Consider the following 27884-nt stretch of genomic DNA (forward strand, 5'->3'; position numbering starts at 1 on the left):
TATTTTATTTATCATTTATTCTGTTATTTCAATGATTTTAGTACAGAATCATTAACAAAAAAATTTTTGACAAACAACATTTATGAAAATCAGATATTTTCAAGTTAAAACTTAAAGTTGATCAATTTTAAATAGTTACCATTTTCATAATGAACACAACTGATTTATCTAAGTACAGAAATTTTACAGTAATTAAGTAATTAAAGATCTTCAAGAACCATATGGTGGTTTCTTTCCAGGTTTAGGCTCGTTTTGCCTTTTAGTACAGCACATTTGTAAACTCACCCTTTTAGTATGGCACTTCATTTTGCTATGGAAAGAAGTGAGATTTTACCTAACAAATTATTTTATGGTGAACTTTTATATTTTTGCTTACAAAATATAGGTTCTTTGCTGAAGACGTTAATGAGGGTTGCAGTAGAATTGCTGTTGAGATTAGAATTTAACACATATATTTTACAATAAATTTAAATTGATTCTGTGCGAACCAGCGATCAATCGTAACACTATTTAGCTTATGAGAACTAAGTTTTTCGAGACGATCCTATTGTATAAGATATTCTCGTACTTCGTGCCATGTCAGTTCTGGGTAAGACCTTGATTTACCCCTGATAGTTACCACTGACGAAGACAATGGTGGCACCAATCAAAACCTAATGTTTTACCCAGAACTGGCGCTGCATGAAATCTGACAGTAGTTTATTCGCTATTTAGTTTGACTGATATTGTGTGTTTCCATCATACTGCACAATGAATAAGTCATGGCAAATTAAAATTAATACCTGGCCGTGAGTCGAACCATGACACAGGTTACCGCAAGCAGTGACCTTAACTATTAAGCTATCTGAAAATGCTGTCAGGCGTGATTCGAAGCTTAATTGTTACTGATGTTTCCTCCTATTGCTTCCGAGCACTACTAACCTCAGGTATATGAGAGTAGTACAAGTGGATAACGAATTTGGTGGTGGAGCACATAATCCATGACAGGACCTCTGATTGTAAAGTTCAGAAGTAATGGCAGAAACCAGCAGTGATGACTATTTGAGTGGGACATGCTGGCGTCAGAGAAATCTTAATGGTTATGACAACTGCTTTCAATAAGTAGGAAATACGAATTTACATGTTGGTCTGGTTAACATTCTCATTCCATGGGTCAGTATTTCTGAACGTATTTCACTGATAACATTTCGTATCACTGATTTCAAACCTCACTGAGTTCTTTTATTTCAATTAATTTAATTCGATTGGTACTGTATAATGTTTCTAATGCACAATGATTAAGCAATACACTTCAGGTAGTGTTTAATTCGATAGAGTACGTTGTTACTCATTTTCTGTATTATTTAATACGTTATTAGGTTTACACACGTGCACGTGTACGATAGTTACTAAACATTACAGTATGCGTTTTACAGAGCATGAATTGAAAAATACTTATTTTTAACACATTCACCTCTAAGCAATTAGTTCACATCACATTGCAGCTGTTGTACAGTTCACGGTAAATGTTTGCATATGTCAATTTAACTTCAGTACATTTGTGCACTCTTAGAAGGGCATGTTGAGTAGCTTGTCTGAGTGCGTCTGTAGGCTCCCTAATTAGGGAAACAGCGTCCATGATGTGACCCAGAGTTTCATGTAGCACTTATTCATCTTTTGTTTGTAAACCTCAGACTTTATCCAAGCCCATAAACAAAAATCCAGTGGCATAACGTCTGGCGATCTTGGTGGTCAGTTAATTGTACTATTACGACTAATCCAGTGATTAGGATAAGTGCAGTTGAGATATTGCCTCACATGTTTGGTAAAATGTGAAGGGGCTCTGTCACGTTGGAATTATATTGCTGTCCTTGTGGCCAAAGGAGTGTATTCAAGGTGTTCAACAAACGATTTTTTCACGAAATTCAAGTAATTCTGTCCTGTTATTCGCTCTTCTAAAATGACTGGATCTGTCAACAAGTTACCAACCACGCAGCACTAACCATTGATGGAAAAAATGTTTTCCAATGTAGCTTGTTCATTTTCCTGCGACCATCAATTATTACGTGTGTTGTTGATGCCATTCCATATAGACGTGGCTCCATTAGTGAATAGTATTAACGGAAACAAATGACGATTGTCATTTAACCAATGAGAAAACTCAAGTGGTGTGGGTTAGTCGCCAATGTGAAGGCTGTGAACACTCTGCATGTGATAGGGGAACAAGCTTTACGCATGTAATATTCACCATACAGGTGTTCATTCGACACTGGTAAGTGCAGAAAGTCGCAGCGTGCCAGTAGTAGGACTAGGCTTCACTGTTTCAGCGATGTGTTGCTGAACCTGCACAGGTTGTTGAATTACACGTTCGGAAGAAAAATAGGGTCTTGAAAGAATACGTCCTGTTTTATGCAAGGTGCTGAAAAGTCTGATAAACACTCTACGATCACGAATTCGAAGTGTCGGAAAGCGCCGACGGTATTCTTCGACAGTAGCAGGAGCACTTCCATCGCAGGAGCCGTAAACATACGCCATATATGAATATTTTTCGTTAGTGGTGATGTGTGGCATTTTAATCAGCGCGTGTACAAATACAGTTACCTGATGCTTCTCTCTGATTCTCTCTCTCTCTCTCTCTCTCTCTCTCTCTCTCTCTCTCACTCTCTCTCCTTCTCACTACTTCACTCACAACATACCATGGATAACAGCGCATTCAACGGGCTAGCTTAATGGCGGGAACACGTCCCGTACCTGATGCTTCTCTCTGATTCTCTCTCTCTCTCTCTCTCTCTCTCTCTCTCTCACTCTCTCTCCTTCTCACTACTTCACTCACAACATACCATGGATAACAGCGCATTCAACGGGCTAGCTTAATGGCGGGAACACGTCCCGAGCACAGACGTTGAAAGCAACGAGGTAAGTTAAGTTGCGCTGAAATAAAACGTTAAAGATGTTGGATGGGTAAGACACACATGTGCGCGCCACTAGACGAAAAGCAAATGTACATTAAATGCGCTCTATCTCGGAAACCATTCAGAATAAGGAATATGTCCATATGAAGCTTTTTGCTTCAAATGAACGTTCCTGTCATATCCCTGAGTATTGACCATTGCTTCTGGGACACCCTGTGTTGACAAATATAGCTTTTGTCATATATTTTGTTTTTGTACTGTCTGAAAGTCCGCCTGCTAAGCTGACAGTTAACATGCTTGCGTACCATGTCGAAGGCCCGAGTTAGATTCCCGACCGGGTTGGAGATCTTCTCCGCCCCGGGGCTGGGTGTTGTGTTGTCGTCATCATCAGGTCATCCATTGGGGCATCACCTGAAATAGGACTTGCACCCGGCGGCCGAACTCTCCCGGAGGGGGCATCCCGGTCAACAATGCCACACGACTATTTCATTTTTTTTTAATGTCTCCAAAAAGAGATGCACCTAGAAGACATGATCGGATGTCTATACAACATCACACTCGTTTACACCATCGGCGGGTATGTAAATGACTCGACCGCTCCGGTCGCAGGTTCGAATCCTGCCTCGGGCATGGATGTATGTGATGTCCTTAGGTTAGTTAGGTTTAATTAGTGCTAAGTTCTAGGGGACTGATGACCTCAGAAGTTAAGTCGCATAGTGCCCAGAGCCATTTGAACCATTTTTGTAAATGATTATAGTTGCAGTTCTCTGTGTCAGGCAGAAGGGCCACGAGAGTATATTAGCGTTGTTCGTGCTTTGTGTTGTTGTAATGTCTGGTAAAGTATGCAAGAGGCATTAACAGCGACAGATATAGAGTTATCTCTGTGGAGGACACGGAGATGCCACATACTTGTGTCAGACACTGTTACCAACACCTGACAGGGTTTGAAAGGGACCTCATTGTGAGTCTTCATCTGGTCAGCTGGTCGAATCTTGTAATATCTATATGTGTGGGACATTCAGATGTGACAGTGGTCCGACGTTGAATTGCATGGAGACATGAGAGCAGGCATACTCTTCGTCAAGGTGTCAGTGACGATATCTGACCGCCACAAGGGTGGATCACTGTGCTGTGCACCGAGAATATCGTAACCAATTCACATCTGAGCCTGCCATCCGATAACAAGTAATGAACTCCCTGAAACATCCTGTATCATCCCGCACTATTGGTCATAGACTAGCAGCAGCAGCTGGACCAGGAAATTACTCTTCCATGCGTAGGTTGCCGTTAACTCAATGATAAAAACAGTTGCATATGGTGTGATGCCGTGACTGGTGATCTTGGATTGTAGATGAATGGCGTTGCACTGCCTTCAGCGATGAATCGTGGTAATGCACTACCTGCATGACCATCATTGGCGAGACTGGCGGCGACCTTGGGAGCAGACCCAATCTTCCATTGGTTTCGGCTCCTGGTTTAATGGTGTGGGTAGCCAGCGGATATGACGTGAGGTCCCGGCTGGTAGTGATTGAAGGAACTCTTGACAGCGCAGTGGTACGTCACGAATATCCTACGTCCTCATGTGTTACCCCTCACGCGACAGTATCATGGAGTCATTTTTCAATTGCTCGTCCACACATGGCATGTGTCTCTATGAACTGTCTGTTGAGATACTCCTGTCGCCAGCAAGATCCCCAGATATGTCCCGATACAACGTGTGGGTCCTGCTCGGGCGTCAGATCCGCCCAAGTGGCAGTGTCCAGGGTATCAAGGACCAGTTACAACACATCTACCTTTCCATCTACATCCACATAGATATTCCACAAGCCACCGTACGGTGCGTGGCGGAGAGTACACTGTACCACTACTAGGTATGGGCCAGCTTGCCTCTGAACCGAATAAGTGCATACGTCCAGACCAGAGTGGATGCAACTTTACACTGCTAAGTGAGGTCAAACCGCCAAGTTCTTTGTCAATTTGACTCGGTTTTGTAGTCACTGAAATACCACCGCATACAATCTCAACTCATGAAGTTTCATTTCGTTTCCTCCTTCCGTTCTACATGCTTCACTTTTTTTGTCAGGCAATGTATATAAAATGCTTCACGAAGTTTATCCATTTCAAAAAACTTTTATTTTTTCTAACACTTCTCTTTCAACATACCCATTCGCTGGCAGACGATCCTATTTTCCAACACACCGGCTACCAGTATCTTCAAGGTCATGAAACAAAAATGTCCGAAGGGTAAGAGACACATATCTGCCATCTAAATGATAGAGCGAGTTAAAAGTAGAAAAAAATAAAGATAATGAAAAATAGTAAGGTAGACACTATAAACTTAGTTTATTATTCGGATTAAAAATAAAGGAAACAGAAACAGGAATGCATTTTATAATAAACATTCACATAAATCTACTTCTAAATGTAACGGTCCACTGTTGTCATCAAGAAAGTGGACTACAATAAGTAAATAAATAAATAAATACAAAAAACTTTGCTATAGTGTCGGACACCTCATAGAAACATCAGTCTCCTAGAAGCATTGCTCGCAGAACGGGGCTGAGGATCTCGATAGAAAAGTCCAAATTCATGACGAATAACAAATATGGACCGAAATTCCTTGAAACAGAGATGGAGTAGATTATGATGATATGGAAAGGCCAGTGCTTCGGTGACTCCAGATTTGAAAATGAGCTGGGGGAAAAACGGGGTTATGCGGTGGTAGTAAGTTCCTATAGGACCAAACCGCTGGGGTCATCGGTCCCTAGGCTTACACACTACTTAATCTAATTTAAACTAACTTTTGCTAAGGACAACACAAACACGCATGCCTATGCCCGAGGGAGGACTCGAACCTCCCACGTGGCGAGCCGCGTGAACTGTGACAAGGCGCCTAAGACCTCGCGGCTACCCCGCGCGGGGGGGTTAGGCGATTGTACCTCAGAGATGGAGAGAGCATGTGGTCTGACTAAAAGCGTTTACAACAAAAAGGGCCTCTCCTAGAATGCCATAATAAAACGCTACAATACTATGGTCAAAAAAAGTAGTAGATCCTGGAAAGGAGAAAAGGAGAATCCTACGAAAATGATGGGTGCGATCCAGACTGAGACCGGGTGGAAACTTCAAAGTAAGAAGTCTTCCAGAACGTGGAGAGCATCTCGGAGTTCATGAGCGAAAGGAGGCTGGTATTTCTTAGCGACTGCACAGAATGTACAAAAATAGTCTATTCAAATAAACATTTGATTAACTCTGGCACAAGAAGACATTCCCGAAGTGAATTAAAGAGGTTCGGGGAGATCTTGAGAGGGTCAATACCCTGTAAGCCCTCATGTTAGAATGGGACGTGTTTCGAAACAGAATACGAAGTTTGAAAGAGTTTCAGGTTGAAAGAAGAGCTACAAAGACCGAAAGAACATGGATAGAAAACAAAAGCAACAGTAAAGCGACCATATGCAGGGTTACTGGAAACACTTTAACTCTGGCCAAAGAGGACAAAATGAAGTTGTAACGTGGTCAGTTCGAAAGAAAAAAATAGTCTTTTTCTATTTACTCAGTAGTGTTACACAAACTGGCTCCGTAGCGAAACGTGACATCAGTTTGCAACAGAGTAAGCTGTCTCACTTCGGGAGGAAGAAATGGTAACTAGTGGATCTCCTTACGAAGGGACCCTAAGTGACATACAGTTAGCCGGCGTGCATATAGCGGACAACACATTTAATGACATACGCTACAGTTGCTGCTCATAGAACGCATAAATTGCTCGTTTTATTTATCTGTGCTTGTATCAATTTGCATCTGATGACAACGTTAGGCGTCGTAGATGCCAGTCGATACATCTTTTCATATACAGGGTAGTAGACACGCATTTAAAATGACAGTATAATATCTGAATATCTAGGATAGGATTTAAAATATTTCCTGTTGCACATAGAATAGTGTTGAGGCAGTTCAGTCACATAAGACCAGCTTCATTACGTTAATACTCTGTATCAATGAAGTCCCAAAGGCTGGATCTGTGTTAATAATCAAGCACATACAAAAATTGAATAGAAATAAAATGAAATCCGAAAGATACGGAAAGATAGCCGTCTTCCTGTGACGTTTTATCAAACTCCGTACCACCGAGCGAGGTGGCGCAGTGGTTAGCTCACTGGACTCGCATTCGGGAGGACGACAGTTCAAACTCGCGTCCGGCGATCCAGGTTTAGGTTCTCTGTGATTTCTCTAAATCTCTCCAGGCAAATTCCGGGTTGCTTCCTTTTAAAGAGCTTGTGGTCCGTCTCTAATGACCTCGCTGTCGACGGCACGTTAAACACTAATCTCCTCCTCCTCCGTACTCCCACAGTCACTTCTTTCTCGGAGGTTCTGGCGAGATGCTTACATTAAATGTAGGGGAACGCAACGGATTTGATGTGAAGTCTAATACTTATTGCTCCTGCTGTATTTGTTAAAACAGTCACGAACGAAAAATAGGGGAAAAAATAATTCGTATACTCGCAAATTTTTGTACAGTGGTGGGAGGAAGTGCATGGGCAACATACTAAAAATAATGACAGGGTGCGGATGGGTGAGGATGAAGGGGGAGGGGGATAGAAATCACGTTATTATGTTTTTCTTACATAACTCGAAAGATGGAGTCACTAGCGAAAACATGTTGCAGTACAAAATGAAACAACGTTAAATTTCCTATTAAATGTGCTATTAACTTTTTCTATAGGGCTAACAGTTTGCACAATAGAGGGGTTGGAAAAACTGCAGGTTATTGAAAAAACACATTTTTATTATTATTTTTAATGTCAACTGAACTTAGAAAGTAACAAAATCTGTATTACTTATTATAAACAAACATATTGTCTTGAATGTGTCAAGAATCAGCAGTTGAATCTCTCCCATCACCTTCTTACAGATCTAGTAACGTTTGCCATTTGCACACGTACTACAGCACTTCACGCACACCATGGAGCATGGAGTGATTGCTTTCCGACATCCATATAGTCCCTCACGCCCAGCAATACATTGGCAAAACATGTTGTTCTGTACAATAAACATTTTGTACTTGATGTATAATGACTGGCCGAAAGTAAAAAAGCAAACTGCGGTAGCTTTGTGTTGGCTATCGTGGTCATTATGTTGTAAAGCAGTGTACACCGTCTTGGAGTCACTTGATGATTAATTAATGAGTGGTAGGGAAGGTACTTCACTTATTTCACCATTAATTGTATTACTCACTGACTGCATAAATCAATTACATTCAAGAATTGTTGTTACTTGTAGAATTGGCTGCACAGAGTGGAGCCATTACCACATATTTACAGCATTTCTTGCAAGGTGGCTGTGAATATGTAGGTTAGAATGGAACAGATCACGTCCAGTCTTTTTACTACAAATTTTCATTTCTTCCAGTACCTCGAGCAACCACCCCACGGGTGCAGTGTGCTGCACTATATGTGTTATGGTTAATATCTTAAATAGAATGCTTTTCTGTAGCGATATGCTCGGCGAGGATGTTAAAGACGTTAACCACAATATGTAAGTGCTGTATACCGCACCCAAGCGAAGGTTTTAATAAATCGAAATTTATAGTAAAAAGAAAAATTCTCCAGAAATAATACTCAGTGAGCAACGCGAGTACTATTTTTGGTGACCTACTTTGAATAGTGGATAGTGGTTTCATATCATTAATGTGCCGACACAGAGTAAAATCCAAGTCTAGAACGTTTTCTACGTGGAGGACTGCCAACACAGATTCTCCGTCATCCCCACGGCTCACTTCTCTCTTGGCTTAACACCGGCTCTGTTACTCACTCTCGCAGGAAGGTGTTGTCTCATCCACAGGGGCAACCATTGTCAGTTAACACCAGATTTAATGTCAGACCGAAGCACAGTTTACATCTAAATCATACTCCGCAAGCCACCTAATGATGTGTGGCGGAGGGTACTTTCGGTACTACTGTCTGATCCCTCCAACCCTGTTCCACTCGCGAATAGTGCGTGGGAAGAATGATTGTCGTTAAGCTGTATTGGCTCTAATTTCTCGAATTTCCTCCTTGTGGTCAATGTGGGTGGAAATAATATGTTGTTTGACTCCTCCTGAAAAGTGCTGTCCCGAAATTTCAATAGTAAATCTCTCCGTGATGCACAACGTCTCTCTTGTAACGTCTGCCAGTGGAGTTTGTTTAGCATCTCCGCAACGCTTTCTCGCCAGCTAAACGATCCCGTGACGAAACGTGCCGCTCTTCGTTGGATCACCTCTATCTCCTCAGCCCTACCTGATAGGGATCTCAGATAGATGGACAATACTCAAGAATCGGGCGAACAAGCGCCTTATAATCCACCTCCTTCGTGGATGAGTTGCGTTTCCTTAAGATTCTTCCGATGAATCTGTCTTGTGTCTACTTTTCCCACTATCTGTTTTATATGGTCATTCCACTTAAGGTCGCTCTGGATAGTTAAGCCTAGATATTTTACAGCAGTTAGATCCCGTTTATTCAAAATATAGAAATTAAATTTCTTGGTATACTCTTTGTTTCAATTGGATACCGTCTGATAATTTAGTTTCTGTTCTTATGTAACATTGACATAATTTTGTGAATGTTATATTTGTATTGGGATAACGAATTTCGTGTACGTTTTTGAACTTGTCTCCACAATTTTATAAGTGTCATGATAATGTTCGCGTTTCCTCCTGTTTGTTTCTCAAAACTGTAACTGGACGTCCTTGTGCGCCACCTGCCAGTTATAACTGGTAAACAACTTTGGTCGCGGGCGAGGACGCGTAGCGATTAATGTGCTGCGGGTTGTACACGCTAACAGCCATGCTTCGACAAGCCTTTGGATATTGGGCAGTTACGCTTAGTAACGTTGCTGTTATCTTTCACATTGTTCTTAGCTACTACTTATAGTGTTAGCATGTAGATTTTTTACTATTTTTAGTATTTAAAAAAATGATTTTTAAAATGTGGTTTTTACCCCACATCATTTAACAATAAACATAAATTCCATACCACTGAAACAATATTTTTATAATCTATGATTTTTCAGTTCCCTGCTTTCCGAAAGCTACCAGTACTAGAGAAAAAAATGAGTAAGACATTTTGTACAGATAATATAATGTAGTTTACTTTTGAACTGAAAACGCGAAAAAGTGCCCATCAGATTCCCCCCCCCCCCCCCCTCATGTCCTCAGGCTAACCCCTAACGGGTCAGAGTTTTTAATACGTTGTTCATGTCACTACCTCCCACCACCATACAAAAATTTCCAAAAAAAGTGGTTCAAATGGCTCTGAGCACTATGGGACTTAACATCTATGGTCATCAGTCCCCTAGAACTTAGAACTACTTAAACCTAACTAACCTAAGGACAGCACACAACACCCAGCCATCACGAGGCAGAGAAAATCCCTGACCCCGCCGGGAATCGAACCCGGGAACCCGGGCGTGGGAAGCGAGAATGCTACCGCACGACCACGAGATGCGGGCAAAAATTTGCAACTACGCGAGTTATATCCCACATTACATCTTCTTTTGGTCTTCGTTGACTGTGCTATATGTTTAACTAAGTTCACTGGTTGAATAGAAATTAATACTGGCATTACAAATCCAATTGCTTCTGCTCCTATTCATTTAGGGTCAATAAATTGCAGAGCTTCAGAATAAGAAAGTAAATTAGTGGTTTTGAAACAGGAGTTAAGTAACATAACATGAGATATAGTAGGGATATCGTGAGGAAAGCCCAAACAGAATTAAAAACAGGACAGGTTTTATTGTAAAGGAATAGGCCAGGGCAGAAATTAGGGTGTAGGTTTTACTACAAATCAAGATAACTAAAAACTCTATTAGATACAACGAATATATCCTCACCAGGATAGCAAAATAAGTTCCAAAAAGAAACAAAATATATTGCATGGAAGTCATTCAAGTCTATGCATCAATCTGCTCACGCTCTGGTGTGAATGTAGAAAATCTCGATGCCGTGTTGGAGAAACCGATTAGTGACAGCAAGTCGCACTGCAGTATGATAGTGGAGAACTTTGGATAAGATACCATAAACGACGTTAGCAGAATGTGCTGACATGAACAACACGTCTGTGCTTATCTCGTTCTTCGAAAAGGAAACAAATAGAAAGTGGACTCCCCATATACCAACTAAAACTAAAAATAAGACTGGCTACAAGAAATAATAAGTCCACATTTCGTGGTCTAGTGGTTAGCGTCATTGCTTCTAGATTTCGAGGTCCCGGGTTCGTTTCCAAACCACGTTGGAGATTTTCTTCCCTTGGGGACTGCGCATTTGAGTTGTCCTAATCATATTATTTCATGTTCATCGAAACGCAAGTCGCCGAAGTGGCCTCAAATAGAAAGACTTGCACGCGACCGCCGAACAACCTCAGATGGTAGTCATCAAAGAATAAAGAGACTTCTAAAGCTCCTAAACCACTTTCGAAATGTAAGTGATCATAGGCTCGTAAGATGAAGAGTGGCAACGGATACAAAGCTAGAAAGAAACAGACTCTCCGGTTAGAAAGCCTGAAATACGGCTGATGGGAATATAAGGACAATGAGTTATAACAAATTAAATTAAGCAACAAGTGCAGCATCTTAGGAAATGAAAATTACACTGACATAGACGATAGGTGACAATTATGTAACTAAGTTAGTTAGGCAAACAGCCAAAGACATTGCAAGCATGAAGAAAGCAGAATCTCAATTAGAATAGGGCATCTATTAAAGAGGGAGATCGTTTCGAGCTACGGTAATAGGAACATGATAGGATGTGCTGAATTAAACCAAACTATTCACAAAGGTAAGAATTATTATTTTTTATTTTAAGTGCACTGCACTTTACAAAAGGTTAATTCTTTCTTAAACTGCAGTATACTTAAGGAAGGGAGTAAACAAACAAATAGTTTGCAGAATATGGCCATCCAAACAAACCTATTATGATTAAATGCCTTCAAGAGGATGTCGGACTATAAATGAAAAGTTTGTAAGAGAAACGATTGAAAATAAAGAGTAGGAAAAAAAACAAAATATATTGGGTAGACATCAACGTCTGTCTATTGAAATGGTAGGTGGCGCAGTGACTAACAACACAGAGAAAATCTTACAGTCATTTGAAGATTTCTTAACATGTTTCTGTCCTTCAAAAGATGAAGCAGGGTCACAGATAAATAATAACGGAAATAATAAAATTCTGGAAGTAATGCCAAAAGAGGTTTATAAAGCCTTTTGTAGTAGGAAGAACGTGGAGGTACCGTGTCATGTAGAAGTTTCAGTACAAATGATTAAAACTAGAGGAATAGTTATACAAAAGAATTTTTAAAATTATGCATAGAATGCTTGCGAAAGAAAATAATTCCCTGGAACTGGAGCAACGCTGCAATTATTCTATTTGCAAAGGAAGGGAGCAAATATTATACAAAATATCCAAGAAATTCTAAATAACAATAATGCAAAGGAGTAAGTTAGCTTTAGAAGTGTTTACAGCACAACTATTCAGGAATCAGGGACAATATAACAGATCAGAGAAATGAGTATCAGTTACCACCGTGTCTGGCATTTAGAGATTTTGAGAAAGTTTTGACTCAGTTTCAACAAACACTGTACTCACATCCAGTGACAAACAAGGCGTTGTTTCAGCCTATGTTAATACACTGAAGAATACATACGTCAGTGCAAGTGTCTCCATTAGACCTTACTCTGATAGTGAGAAACTCAAAATTGTTGGAGGAGTCGCGTAATACCATATCACTAAACTATTCTCAGCAGTCTTAGAAGAAGTAATCAGTTCCTTAAACAAGAAAAACATAACACCCACGTGTCAATGGCGTATCTGAAGCAGCCTCGTTTTGATGGTGACATTTTACTACTAGGCTTTAGCACTGTTAAAGTTTATAAATTGAAACAGTGTAGCGACATAACCAACTCTTTTTTCCGAGAATCTCTGTCTTCCCCTGCTGTTTTTATCCTCAATGAACATGGAACGTATTCCTTGATGCCTTAACACATGTATTATCATCCTGTCCCTTCTTCTTGTCAAAGTTTTTCACGTGTTTCTCTCTTTGCCGATTTAGTGGAGAACTTCCTCATTTCTTATCAGTATGCCTAATTTTTAACAGCCTTCCGTATAACCATATCACAAACTCTTCGACACTCCTCTTTCTCAGTTCTCCCGTAGCCCATGATTTCACTTACATCCAATGCTTTGCTCCAGTCGTACAGTCTCAGAAATTTCTTCCTCGACCAACATATCGAACTTTAAATAGTAGAAATTAACAGTGTACTCAGTTAACAAAAGGGCGAACTGATGTAATTTGAACAGCTGTAGAGAGACGAATACAAATGGCCTGCAGTGTTTTCGGGAAATGGAATACGTTCTTCTAAAGTAATTTCATGATGTACCTGTAAAGGATAGATTACGGTCAATGAGTTTTATCAGTTTGCAATGAGACATAGACTTTTGATCTGAAAACCATTCGAAAACTGAGGTTTGCTCAGCGAATTATGGAGATTTACCTTTTTGGTAACTAGTAGCAGAGACCGGAAAACAAACAAATACATCAGGTAATAGTCCGCCCCCGGTAGCTGAGTGGTCAGCGCGAGAGAATGTCAATCCTAAGAGTCCAGTTTGGATTCCCGGCTGGGTCGGAGATTTTCTCCGCTCAGGGGCTAGATGTTGTGCTGTTCTAATCATCATCATTTCATCCCCATCGACGCGCAAGTCGCCGAAGTGGCGTCAAATCGAAAGACTTGCACCTGGCGAACGATCCACCAGACGGGAGGCCCTAGTCACACGACATTTATATTTATTTTTATAAGGCAATAAACTTCAGTGAATGACGTAAATATCAAAGTGAAGATGGGCCGCACATGTGGCCAGGGGAATCACCGATGGTAGATGAACCAAAGAAATTCTTTGCTGGATTCCAAGAGAGAGCAAAAGACCCAGACGACGATCTAATGGAATATGGGTAGGTGGCATTAAAAAGAAACAGCAGGATTAACGGTCAATATCACATCAGGTTCTTGCTATTGCTTCTCTGTACCTTTAAAGCAGAAATAACAGAAAATGTGAAATTGACTATAGCGTAACCATAAACATACTAAAATTGATAACCATGCAAGAGTGTTCAAAATGGTTAAAATGGCTCTGAGCACTATGGGACTTAATTTCTGAGGTCATCAGTCCCCTAGAACTTAGAACTACTTAAACCTAACTAACCTAAGGACATCACACACATCCATGCCCGAGGCAGAATTCGAACCTGTGACCGTAGCAGCAGCGCGGTTCGGGACTGAAGCGCTTAGAACCGCACGGCCACAACGGCCGGCCTGCAAAAGTGTATAATGTTCGTTACGAACACGAGCTCATTAACATTAGCTTTAACTAAGAAAACAGTAACATTGTATGATGCGTCCTTGTCATTAAAGATACTAATTTCTCATTACCAATGTATCTTACAAGATTTTTCAGAGTTTATATCACGGGGAACGGAGCCTACCTCTCGACTCTTGGAATTTCAAATAACACGGTACTTATAATATCAAATTTTGGTTTGTGTAACATCATTAGTCAATACGTGTATCCACCGCAAAATGTTTTGCGATAGAACACTACAAGGTCCTTAAAATCTAAGTTTGTGCATTAAACATACCTGTAGGTCCCAGTCAGCGGCCATATTGTTTTTTTTAATAGTCAAGTATAGTCAGGAAAAGTATCAAGTACCAAACTTTATTATCATTATCGGGCTTAAAAGTCAAAAACAGAAACTTATAGAAGTACAAGAAAGTTTATAATTATGTAACCGTGTACGATAAAACATGAGCCAACCTCACCATTCGTAATTTTTATACTTCTTGGTAATAATAGAAGAAATCATATGTGCGTGTTATTTACAACTATATAACTGTGTACGATAAAACTTGAGCCACCCTTACTACTCTTAATCTGTAATACTTCTTGGTAATGACAGAATAAATCATATGTGTGCGTTATGTACTTCATATATGCAGTGACTTAGATGTAAGCCATGGGACACAGAAATAGACGAAATAGTGACGAAGTACTTGCATGCATGTTGCAGCCCTCGTTGGTGCCCTGGCCATGGGAACAACTTTCATCCTCTCTCCTGTTGCGGGCGTCCTCACCGACCGCTTTGGAATCCGCCTGACAACGTTCGTTGGCGGCGCGCTGGCCTCGGGTGGAATGTTCCTCTCCTCTTTGGTGGAACCAGTACGTAAGCATTAAATCATGCTGTTTACACACGTGGCAGAAGCTACAGGTAAATCCTCACTGGATGGCTTAGCCCTTTATTTGCCTGTGGCCACGTGCGAGAGCCCCTGCTTTATGTCGACTATCTAGCTTATCTGTGGCTTGATAGCGAGTAGTGGCGTATACTTGTAGCTATGACTTCTAGCGGTCACCTCTAGCACCCGGTTTTGGAATAGCACGCATCGCCCGCCTTTCCGAGCTTTGAGCTTACCGATTTAGCTCAGGTTTCAACGTGCACTGTCTATAACTTGTTTCTTGTTTCTGATTATACCAGTTTTTGGTGATGTTTTATTATGTTTAAGCAAGTCAGTACTACTAGTCATCTCATACTAAACAAAAGAACGATGTGTAGTGTCAGTCCGTAACCATCGTCAGGTAAGGGTCCACTCATCTCCTCTTCACCGCTTGTAACCACGGAACCTGCAAGCTGTTGACCTGAGAAAAGCTATATCAGCTGCTGGATGAACTACTAAATGATTAGAAGTCAGCAACCTCCGACAGTGACAATGAAAGTGAAATAGTCGCACCGCGTAGTGCTGCATTTCCTTTATGTGGATGTAGTCAGAGTCCAGAATAATCTTCAGCTGCTCAAGATACACTGTGTATGAAGGAGTCAGAGTTGCGGCGATTGCAGGGGTTGTGGGGACATCAATGTGCTCACCAAAAACAAAGCACTATACATCAATTGTCCCAAACCTTGAGAACCACATGTTAAGTGGGTAAATGAAACAACACGTACAATTGTTAACGGAACATAAGAAATGTTTGCACTGTGCAGCACAATGAGATATTCCCTTTCTACATCTACGTGGTTACTCTGCTGTTCACAATAAAGTGCCTGACAGAGGGTTCAATGAACGACCTTCATGCTGTCTCTCTACCGTTCCACTCTCGAACGGCACACGGGAAAAACGAGCACTTAAATTTTTCTGTGCGAGCCCTGATTTCTCTTATTTTATCGTGATGATTATTTCTCCCTATGTAGGTTGGTGCCAACAGAATGTTTTCGCAATCGGAGGAGAGAACTGGTGATTGAAATTTCATGAGAAGATCCCCTCGCAACGAAAAACGCCTTTGTTTTAATGAATGCCACTCCAATTCACGTATCATGTCTGTGACACTATCTCCCCTATTTCGCGATAATACAAAGCGAGCTGCCCTTCCCTGTACTTTTTCGGTGTCATCCGTCAGTCCCACCTGATGCGGATCCCACACCGCACAGCAATACTTCGGAATAGGGCGGACAAGCGTAGCGTAATCAGTCTCTTTGGTAGACCTGTTGCACCTTCTAAGTGTTCTGCCAATGAATCGCAGTCTTTGGTTTGTTCTACCCACAATATCATCTATGTGATCGTTCCAATTTAGGTTATTTGTAATTGTAATCCCTAAGTATTTGTACCAACTAATGTGCCAGACGTGTGGTGTTACGCTCTGCCTTGTCTTCTTCTTCTTGTGCTCTTGTCCTACATCGGTGCAGGGTCGGTATGGTTACTGACGGATTTGGCATGGTTAGTTTAAGGGGTGGCCGGATGCCCTTCTTGTCGCCACCCCTTTACCCCCTGGGACGGAATGCGTGTACCCACCGACTGTCTGCGTCTAACATTATCCATGTGAAAGCTGTCGAAGTTTTCGAAATATTTGCGAATTGTGTAACGGAGGCGAGACGTGGGTATCAGTCCGGTATTCGCCGTGGCCAGCGGGATGTATGGACCCTGCAACGAACTTGTGACGTCACACTAGGCGGCCAGTTCACTACTCTTCGCGAACGGTCGGCTCCACGCAGGACCCGCGGAAAATCAATATTTAATTTGAAAGGTACCCTCTAAAGGTCTTAATTTTGCGCGTGATGTCGAGACCTTGGAGCACAGTCAAGAATTATTAAACTCGTCTGAAATACCTGTGGTTACTCCCTCTCCGCTGGAGACGGCTGCTGGCACTCGTAAGACCTGTAGTACAACGTGCTGTGACGTACGCGCCACTCCCTGTCTTTCACGTGGGCCTCGTATTCGCCTGTGGGATGTGGGAAACCGCCTAAAAACCACTGTCGTCGTTAATCCGCGCGGGCTGATTCGATCCGGAGCCGGCGCATTTCCCTGTCCCGGAAATGGTTCTTTAACGCGCACGGCCATCCGGGCAGGCTCGTGTTACACTGCGCATGACTGATAGCAACTGTTTTGCACATTACCGCAAAAATTAAACAAGCACTCGTTTACCAGTAATTTCACTGTGAAAACTTATTAAAAGAAAACCTGTCACTTTTTCCTGGAAATTCCTGTACTTACGTTAATTTGACAAGAGCTTGGCGATACCTACGTTAAGAAAATAATAAATCAAACGAAGATTTTACTGCAGGTAAACGAAGGGTTAAAGAGAGCCATATTAACTGTAAAAGTCTTGTGTTAGTTTTGTCTGATAGAACTTTCTGACTTTTTTAAGGTACAGTACATTCTTTGACACACTTGTAGAAAAGCTAATTAAGCGGTTGCATTATGAGCATGCCGTAAGGTTTGCAAGTCATCTCTTTTCTTATGACCTGGCGTATATGAGAGATGAAGCATTTTATTGCAGCCAGAACTGTCAGACCAAGTACATAAGATATAATGGCCATAAACATCGACCTATACGTGAGGAGGAAAAATAAAGCATGTTGAAGAAGAAGGATGGCTGGCACATGGAATTTATGCATTAACTATAGACGAGTAAACAAAATCATCTATTGCCGCACATTGATGACACTCTAAACTGCTTGACAGGGGCAAAGTATTTCTCAGCCATAGGCAGGTTATCTATTCTGTTACGACCTGATGTATGAGAGAATACGGTATTTTATGGCAGTCTAAACTGTCGGATCTAGTGCACAAGAAATAGTGGCCATAAACACCGACTCAGTATGTGAGGAGAGTGTAGAGAATGTTTGGGTCATCACAAAGTTGCAGACGTATTTGTTTGGCAAGCCATTCACTGCTGTTACTGACCACCATTCTTTGTGTTGACTGACTAGCGTCAAGGATTCGTCGGGTCGACAGGTGAGATGGGCAATGAGGGTGCACGAGTATGAAGTCACAGTGATATACAAAAATGGATGCAAAGGCAAAGATACCGACTGCCTTTCAAGGACTCTTTTATGAGAACACAGCAGCATAGATGAAATCTCAGTCATCGCCACATTTAATAATATCGCTACTGAAGAGTCTAGATCCAGCACTTCAGAAAACGATAGAAGTCTTGAAGGAGGAGCAACCGACCACAGAAGAATTCCAGTTAATAAACAGAGCATTGTATGAGAGGAACTACTATCCAATGAGGCGCGAATACCTGCTCGTCATCCCAGCTCATCTGTGTCCAGCCATCCAAAAATATTCCCACGACACTCCAATATCTGATCCCCTGGGATTCGTGATGAAGACTCTAGACAGAGTCAGACACAGGTATCACTGGACAGTTCTCACTCGATCCGTTACATAGTATTTGAGTGACCGTAAGGAATGCCTGCAACGGAAGCATATTCTGGAATTACCTCAGGAGCAGCGCCATTCGACCGAATTGAAATCGACTTCTTGGGGAGTTGCCTGAAGTCGATAAATGGGAATCAATAGATGATAGTCTGACCACGTCACCCGCCATGCTGTCACCAAAGCTGTGTGACTGCCGAAGCTCATGAAATTGCGAAGTTCCTTGTAGAAGACATCATATTGAAGCATGGTTAACCCCACGTTATGAGCTGTGATCATGGAAAAGTTCTCCAGTCGGGACTAGTATCAGGCTAAATTCCCCAAAGGATGACAAGTGTCTACCATCAACAGACAAATGGCCTCAGAAAATGCTTTAATAAGACGTTGGCAGATATACTCTCGATGTACGCTGTTGTCAAATACAGATACCGGAATTAATACTGTCATACTGCCTGTAGTGAAATTCGCATACAAGGTAGCGAAGCAAGACACTAACAGGCTTCACATCGTTCTTTTTCCTCCACGGCCGAGAGGCCGAAACGACAGTGGATACACTGTTCCCGCTTCAATCAGACGGTACTCAAGATGACTATGTGAAACGTCACCAGGACCAAACGAGAAGGCAACTGGCGCGCAAACGGGTCCTGAACGCCCAGGAGAAAGACCGAGAGCGCTATAACACCATGCATCGACACGTGAGACACAGTCCGGAAAACTTGGTACGGATTTTTACGCCTGTGCGGAAACTTGGATTGCCAGGAAGTTACCAAAACGCTACTTTGGGCCATATGGTATCTTGGTCGCTTGTTGGATTTCACTATGAAGCCGCGGTTTATGACCCTTCAACAAGAAGACGAAAACGGAAAGGCGTCGTCCACGTCCTCTGTATGAAGCCGTACTACAGTCCAGAGGCGCAGATCACCGGTGGGAGGTTCAAGGAAGCCAAAGGGCCAGTATACGATCGCGAACCTTCGATGGGAGAAGCTACCTTCGTTGATTGTCTTAGTGAAAAGTATGTAACAACGCGACCAGAACGCGTGGAGCCGCCAGCACCATCATACACGGGACCTTTGACAAGATCTAGATTCAGGGCTCCGTAGTAGGCCCGGCTGAAACAGGTGGTCGCTGTTTCTCCACAAAAGGGAGCAGCAATTCTTTGTTATTTAGTATTTTATCGGTTCTGTTCTGGCTGTACGTTGGTGTTCGTAATCCACGCACTTTCAGTGATAAGTGATATATTTCAATGGCGTTCCTGTTCCGGATTTGGTTTCGATTCTGGCTACGAAATGAAGATATATTTTCTTGTACAATCTCTTCCTCTTCTACCTCCTGCTCCGTACCACCTCACTGACATCATAAGGAAATCACATTCTCTCTTACTTTACTAAAAATATTTTAAAAAGTACCAATAACGTCGCTTCATCTTACTCACGAATTTGGAACAGCTGCATTACAGACACTATTTGTGTAAAGGAGCTGAAGCTCGGAAAACCGATATCTGATCGGGCTAGCAAACGACTCAGGTGCAGGCAACTGATAAAAACGACAGCGGAAAACAGTTTCTCGAATTCCCCAAGTTGTATCGTATGTAAACATGCGTGGTATTTAATATGCATATGTGCGGTTTCCTGCCGTTGCCCCTTTGTTCTCACCAGTACACGTGACGTCACGTCCCCTATCGGCCTCTGCGATACCACTCTGTCTGTAGCGACTTCCGGTGCCGCCTGCGTCACCGCCAACTGTCGCCTTTTCGCGCGGAACGTGCAAGCTTCTAGTCGCTGCCGCGTCATCTCACCTAATCATATCTATGAAAGTATGAGGGCTTACATGTCAAACTTAGTGTTATTCTATGCTTCTGCACGTGGCAACACATATGGTTTGTCAACTGCGCTTCCTCATCTTATACATTATTTCGGAGTTGAGAAAATCTCAAAAAATTAAACGCATAACCCTGTTTGAGAAGGAACTCGTGGCAGAAATTGCAGTTAGCGTTTTTGGTATCATACACACACACACACACACACACACACGTGCGAGCGCGCGCACCACGTACGCACAGAGCAGCAACAGCAGCAGCAGAGTCTAGTATTGCGTATTTCAAAAGTATAAACTACATGATAAAATATACTAATTAACTTTCACATAATCTAAAGCTAATTGCTGGTAAGCCATGACTTTATATTCAACCTTATTTAATTCATGCTTACCTGGTCGCTGAAACCGAGCGAAATATTGCATTGGTTCCCATACTCGATTCGCATTCGGTAAGAGTAGGGCTCAAATCTCTATCTGGTCATCCATATTTAGGTTTTCTCTTACTGTTTTAACAGGGAAGGTCGGGACACTTTCTTTGAAAACGGCTCGACTGATTCCTTTCCCATTCTTATCATATCGATCTTTCTTCTCTGACTCCAATTACATCGTCGTCGACGGGACATTAAACCGGATTCTTCCCACATTCAACTATTTCGGTAAAGAATCAAATTCTGCAGTTATTAATATTAACTGATAAATTCCCAGCAACGTGGTTCTTTTCGTATCAACTCTGAAAAAACTATTCTGCTGCAGGTCTATGTATAAATGCAGGCTCATCAGATATACAAGCTGGAATCAACTGTATGAGACAGAAAATACAATGTCAGTAAAATATTACATCCTTTATCGACATCAGCTGTAATCTGTTGTTGACATTTTCATAGCCACGATTGACGTATTGTTAGGAAGCGTCTGTTTTGTATTCTTCGTCCGATGGGATGGTTCAAATGGTTCAAATGGCTCTGAGCACTATGGGACTTAACTACTGAGGTCATCAGTCCCCTAGAACTTAGAACTACTTAAACCTAACTAACCTAAGGACATCACACACATCCATGCCCGAGGCAGGATTCGAACCTGCGACCGTAACGGTCACGCGGTTCCAAACTGACGCGCTTAGAACCGCACGGCCACACCGGCCGGCTCCGATGGGATTTTGAATGGTAATATCACGTTTTGCCAGTGTGAGTGGCTGGCATTCTCAGATAACTTCCTCCATTGCTCCCTGAAGTCAAGCTGGCAGTCAGTGTTTATACAGTGTCTTATCAAAAGTATTCAGACACCTGTTAGTGGACATAAATATGGGGTGTTTCGACTCTTCGCCATTGTGACGATTTGAACTCTCCTAGAGATACTTTAAATGAGGTATCTGAAGGTCTCCAAGATGATGACAACGCTAGTGAATAAGCAGAGATATAATCTGCACTCAAGAAATCTTCAATAATATCTCAGTTTTGGGATGGAACTTCTTATATGCACCTGCAGCATCTCTTTCAAGCAGTCTCACTGGATGCAGAAGTACATTGATGTAAACACTGAACAGAGGGCTTTCGAGATGTGGGACTTTAAAAAACATTTTTGTAAATGAATGAATAATTAAGTTTTTGAAAAAATGGAAAATTCATTTAGTCTATGGGTGGGGGGCTATTTTATAGCAAGAGATTACATCAACAGGCTAAATTTTAAGCAGGGTGCAATCTTCAGTGAAGACATAGGCGCTGTGGAGATGACTACGGCTTCAGTACCACTCACGAAGCTTGTCTATGTCAATCTGTGTGTTCTGGACCTCTACAAACTCCACATGTACCGGTTGCATAATGAGTTTGTGAATCCAGGCTTCGCCGACCCCAAGTTACTTTAAATGGTTACAGATGGTTTCATCTGCTGGGCGAATGGCTGCGATCCACATGAAGTAATTAGGTAAATCACGAAGAATTCAACAAGTATGGATACGCAACTGATAATCTTTATGGAGTAATACCATAAAAGAAGATGATTTAAATGGTTCGCACATTGTGAACATTTTGGGGCACAGGTAGAAAATGTATGCATACTGCATAGATACAGGTGCCACCCAGAGGCGGGCTGAGGGCGTGCATTCTGCAGCCTCAAAGGCTCCCATGATCAGGATTACAGGAGGTGCCTGCTCGAGGACGGTGGCGCCATTCTGTATGTGGTATGTCAGGTAGTCTTTCGATCATGAGATTATGAGGTACATACTGCACTGCAGCTAAAAGCTGGGCTGTCGCGTCATGACGAGAAATGTGAGATCCTCCGCCATGCTTCCTGAGAAATAAAGTAAAAGAACCCTTAAAACTTCAACCATACAGTTAAATATTAATTAACAGCTGATCAACATTTTGAAGACACTTGAGTAAACAACTGAAAAAAACAGAAGGACAAATGGCTGAAATCAAGAGGTGCCAGGGCCGCAACTCAGAGACCTTAAGTTTTACAATATATACTCTTTATTATAAAGTTATAACCGAAAACCGAAAAACGCTAATCAGCTGGCTATCTACCCAAACAGAACATAACTTTAACAACCAAACAATTATAAAACACGTACACCAAACCCATACCGTACACGAGATAACTTTAAAGTTTATTTAAAAAAAGAAAGAAACTTCAAAACCTTAATAAATTTTAAATAAGACCAGCAATACAGCTAGAAGATAAGTCAAATCAATGAATGTTTCATGTTCATGATCGTGCAACAGAAATCAAATTTACTCAGTACCACAAAACCACGGATTAGATTTAGATAACAGTAATTCACTTCAGAACTACAAAGGTCCACCAAGTTTAAACATTCTGAGCTTAAATTTTAAAAACATTTAAAAGCTTTAAAACATCCAAATTAACATCATTAGCGATCGATTAATATGACTACTCAAACAGAAGCCACCAAACACATTCCCAGTACCAGGAAGTCTGATACTTGCATTCTGTCAGTATGTAAGGATAGGTGCTCAACATTATCAGTCGTGCTGTGAGATACAACCCAAATGACTCCACCAATCTCGCTCTTCACCCATCCTGAAGCCAAGGTGAAATCAATACAGCGCCGTAAACTCCGCAGAATTGCACCTTTTCTGCAGCACAGTGGCAAGATAGCCCCATGTAAGTGACTGCGATGATTACTTCCTTACAAACGCACGGACTCTAGACAGGGCCGAAACAACAGCCGTGATCGCTTCTCGTTATATAAGGTACACTGCAACAGGTTCACGTAACATCACTTATAAAGCTAGTCACATACTCCTTTCCACATAGCGTTATCCACAGCATGTATCGCCATGCACGAGTACTCTCCTGGAAAAGCCACCTTCAGGCTCGCTTGACGGTCCGGACACAGCTCGTCGAGACGGCCTGTAAGCACTCTTCAGACCTCTGCGGCCCCGCCCCGTCCCCTAACGGCGAGGCTCACCTCGTGCGTAAGGAAATTATCGCTGCCATTGACACCAGACCGTCGCAAAATGATTCATCCGTGGAAATGGAATAGAGACCAACCGTACTCACACTATTCGTTGAGTGATAGAGTGTGTGGTAGTATATTTATTTATTAGCAAATAGTGGCTGTGTGTGCGATTTCCTTAGTTCCTCGGAGGGATGGGCGTTATAGCGCAATAGAGTACATCGCTACGCTAAATTTTAAGCGGGCCACCACCTTCAATGAAGGTGGAGGTGGCCGAGATTTCAGTGCAGTTTGCGAAGCCTGTCTATATCGGTATGTTCGTTCTGGACCTCTCCAACCTTCATATGAACCAATTCCAAAACGAGATTCCGAAGCCAAACTTCACCGATCCCAAATTACTTCATATGAAAGCGACAGTTTCATGTACTGGGTGGAAGGGTGTCATCCATATGAAGTTATTAGGTACAATTCTGAAGCATTCAACACGTCTGGGTCAGCAGCCGATAATTCTTATCTAATAACATCACAAAACAAGAAGGATATACATGGTCCAATCACATTAACGTGACTACAGCCTATGTTAGGCGCCAACGTGCAGTAATCACTCTCAGTCGGCAGTTGGCAGCACTAACAGTGGAGGATATACAATATACAAAGAGTGTTCGGGGGGGGGGGGGCAGGGGGGGGGGGCGAGGAAAAACAGTGCAGTCGTTGTCGTAGTGCGGAAACGAAGCGATTTATCTGACGTCCAAAATAGTATGATATTTGGCTCTCGTGCGAAGGGTGGAAGTACTTTCCAAATGGCCTAGTTTGTAAACTGTTTGCGCCCCGGTACGGTTGAAGTAAACCATGCACGCATCGCAAAATAGCGCATCCAAAACCAGCGCCGAGCAACTGTGGTGCACCACGGGCCATAGATGATAGGGGTGAACGCCGCTGCAGAGATGTGTACGGGCGAACAGATGTGAAGCTGTTGAGCAACTGACAACACAGATGAACCTAGGGGTTACGAACAGGGCGGGGCTACCAATAACGACCGTTCAACGAAGGTTGCTGCGTACGGTAAGCGGTGCCTGGTGTAAGTACCCATGCTGACTGCTTTATTGGCGATGAAGGCTGGAATTTGCACGTCAGTACCGCTACTGGATACCCACTGAGTGGCAACAGGCGGCCTTTCCACTTGAATCATGAATCACGTGTTTTTTTTTGTTTTTTTTTTTTTTTAAAAGTCCGTTTGCATGTACAGCCTTCAGTCTGAAAAATAAGTTCTCCACGATAGACTATCCTGTGCAAATCTTTTCATAACAACTGCAGCCTACATTCGTTTGAACCTATTTACTGTAGTCAAGCCCTGATCAACTTCAAAAATTCGTATCCCCCGACTTCCTCTCATTATCAAATTTACTATTTCTTGATGCTCATGTTATGCCCTGTCAACTTATCTCTCCCTTCCCCTTTTCCCCTCGATCCGATTTAATTTCTGTGTACGATCACATTTCAAAAGTTTTCATTCTCTTGCTGTTTTTAGTCTACTGTTTACTGTCCATGTATCGCTACCAAGTAAAGCTACTCGCTAGATAAAAACTTTCAGTATAGGCTTCCAAAAACTTCAATTTGCCCATTAAAGTGTACCTCTTTTCCTGAAATTTTCTTGCTATTGCCAGTCCGTATTTTGTGTCCTCTCTATTTCAGCCATCGTCAGTTATTTCTCTACTCGAAAAGGGAAACTCGTCTACTACTTTTAGTGTCGTATTTCCTAATCTAATTCCCTCAGCACTACATAATTTAATTCGACTACACTCCATAACAGTTGTTTTATTTGTGCTCATCTTAAATCTCTTTTTAAAATACTATCCATTCTGTTGAACCGAGCCTGCAGTTTCATTTCTATACTGCCGTATCTGCCCGAATTTTAATGTCATTGGCAAATTTTAAAAATTTTATTTTTTAAACTTTAATTATTACCTTTTTAAATTTCTCCACAGCTTTCTTTGCTGCTTTCTGAATGTACAGACTGAATTACACGCCTGCCTCACTCACTTCTGAATTGATGCCTTCCTTTCATGTTCTTAGAGTTTACGACTGCCATCTGGTTTCTGTACAAGATTTTCTTAACTTTTCTCTCCTTCTATTATATCCCTGGAAATTTGAAAATTTCTGAGACGGTGGCATATTTCATTTTCGGTTGTTGTTGTCGTTACAGTAACGACTGATACCCAGGCGTTGAAGTTATGTTGAACATGAGTGGTCCTGCGTGAAGTGCAAAGATCTGCAAAGATTTGGAAAAAGTGCTCTGGAAAAGCAAGACTACAGTCTAAAACCGACAATTTCCATATTTCGTAGACATGGGATCGTCGTTAGGGTATACAGGACATAACAAAGGGGTGGTCAATATTTCAGGACACATTCTTCGCACACAAAAGAATACAGTGTGTGAAACGGACATCGATCCAGAAAGACCTAGCTGGTAAGACACTGATCTCGCATTCAAGAGGAGTGCGGTTCACATTCGCGTCCGTCCGGATTTAGGTTTTCCGTAGCACATAATTCGCGTAGGCCAAATGCACGGTTCAGAGGTCACGCAACCAACGTCGGAGATCTATGGCGGTTGTAATTGGTGGCCCCACATGCGATAAAGTCTTGATGCCAAACGTTTTTCCTCTGTGTCGTTGCTTCAGATATTAGGCTGCTGTCTCTTGTGATACAGCGGGCGTTCAGCAGTCTTTACTAGTAAGGTAATCACTGAGGTCGATCGCATTGGCCCAAAATGTATTTGCGAGCATCAGAATTGTATCATGTCAAGTTTATGAAGTGCCGTTTGGCAGAGATTAGGTATAAGAAGGATCCATAATCTACGACTGAGCGGAAGAGACCCTTGTGCATCATAAAGAGAATTAAGGGTCATTGCATTAATGCCGTTCTCTGTTTCCTTGATTGTATGAGATACGTTATCATCTCACGTTAAGGGCATGTCAAAACCATATCTCCAAACAAAAGGAGTGAGCTGATCGACCAATCGTCTTGAGGCTGAAATCAACTACAGATGATTTCTCAACTGACACTGATAGACTGTTGACAACCAAACATGGGATTAGAACGTAAATTGCACTGTCTGAAGGTAGGCAAAGAGATTCAAAATTTGGATCCGTAGAAAAAGGCATAGATCATCTCTATACTGGAAATTTTAACGGCCGGTGAAAAGATTTCCATACCTCTCGTGTAGATTCTGTAAGAGAGCCGAGTTATTCATGCTGGAATCTTACTGTATAGTTCTGTGCGCTAGGAAGGTTTGAGTGCTAAACACAAAATATCTTGAAATTCCAACATCGCTTAATTTTTGAAACTGAATCGAATTTGAACATTATCACATTCACTCTTAATGCCAATAAATGCTGCTGTGAGTTTTTGCCTATTGCTGAATATCCAAAGAATTTCAGAGGCCAAACAAGAAAGATTATCAAGGGTTCCTTTACGCTTTGCAAATTCTAAATAGCCTCCTGAGAGTAAATCTCGGATTCCAGCCATCGTTCTAAATTGGCCTTAATGAACCTTTCAAGTGTTTTCTATACACACGAGGACAACGAGGTGGGCCATTATAACATTAGAGTGCTAGGCATTGCTTCAGGTTTGGGTACTGGAACATTTATTTGAGTAGTAGAGTCAGGATGTCGTTAAAAGTTTGGAAGGTGTCGTCAGTGCGTGATCTGGCACTTTAGACAGCATAGGATATTGAACATAACCCATTCCAGGGACAGATTTCGTTGAGAAATTCAGCGCTTTCTTTATCCCTTTCAAATGAAACTCTGGACTTTGAAAGTGGTCGGATAGTCTGCCTACTGGGGGAATAGCGAGGCTACGGACATAAGATGGTGAAGTTTTCAAGCATACTTCCAAACAGTTGTCGTCTGTTTCATCCTGGTCCGGGTTCCAGTTACGGTTTATGATTTCCTTACTGTATTCCACACATCAAACATCTTGGTATCTCTATCTTTTCACAATACTGTATCCACTTAAGAAGTTTTTCCTTCTTTAAGAAC

The 27884-nt window shown here is 41.9% G+C and overlaps 1 protein-coding gene across 1 annotated transcript in view; it reads left to right on the forward strand.

Moving 5' to 3' along the window:
- LOC124722377 (monocarboxylate transporter 10) overlaps positions 1-27884 on the forward strand; it is a 447112-nt gene that overhangs the window by 275465 nt on the left and 143763 nt on the right. The window contains exon 2 of the mRNA XM_047247551.1: positions 14975-15123. Within this exon, the coding sequence (XP_047103507.1) occupies positions 14975-15123 (149 nt within the window). The remainder of the gene's footprint in view (positions 1-14974; positions 15124-27884) is intronic.

This window comes from Schistocerca piceifrons, chromosome X, assembly GCF_021461385.2.
Source record: "Schistocerca piceifrons isolate TAMUIC-IGC-003096 chromosome X, iqSchPice1.1, whole genome shotgun sequence".
NCBI lineage: Eukaryota > Metazoa > Arthropoda > Insecta > Orthoptera > Acrididae > Schistocerca > Schistocerca piceifrons.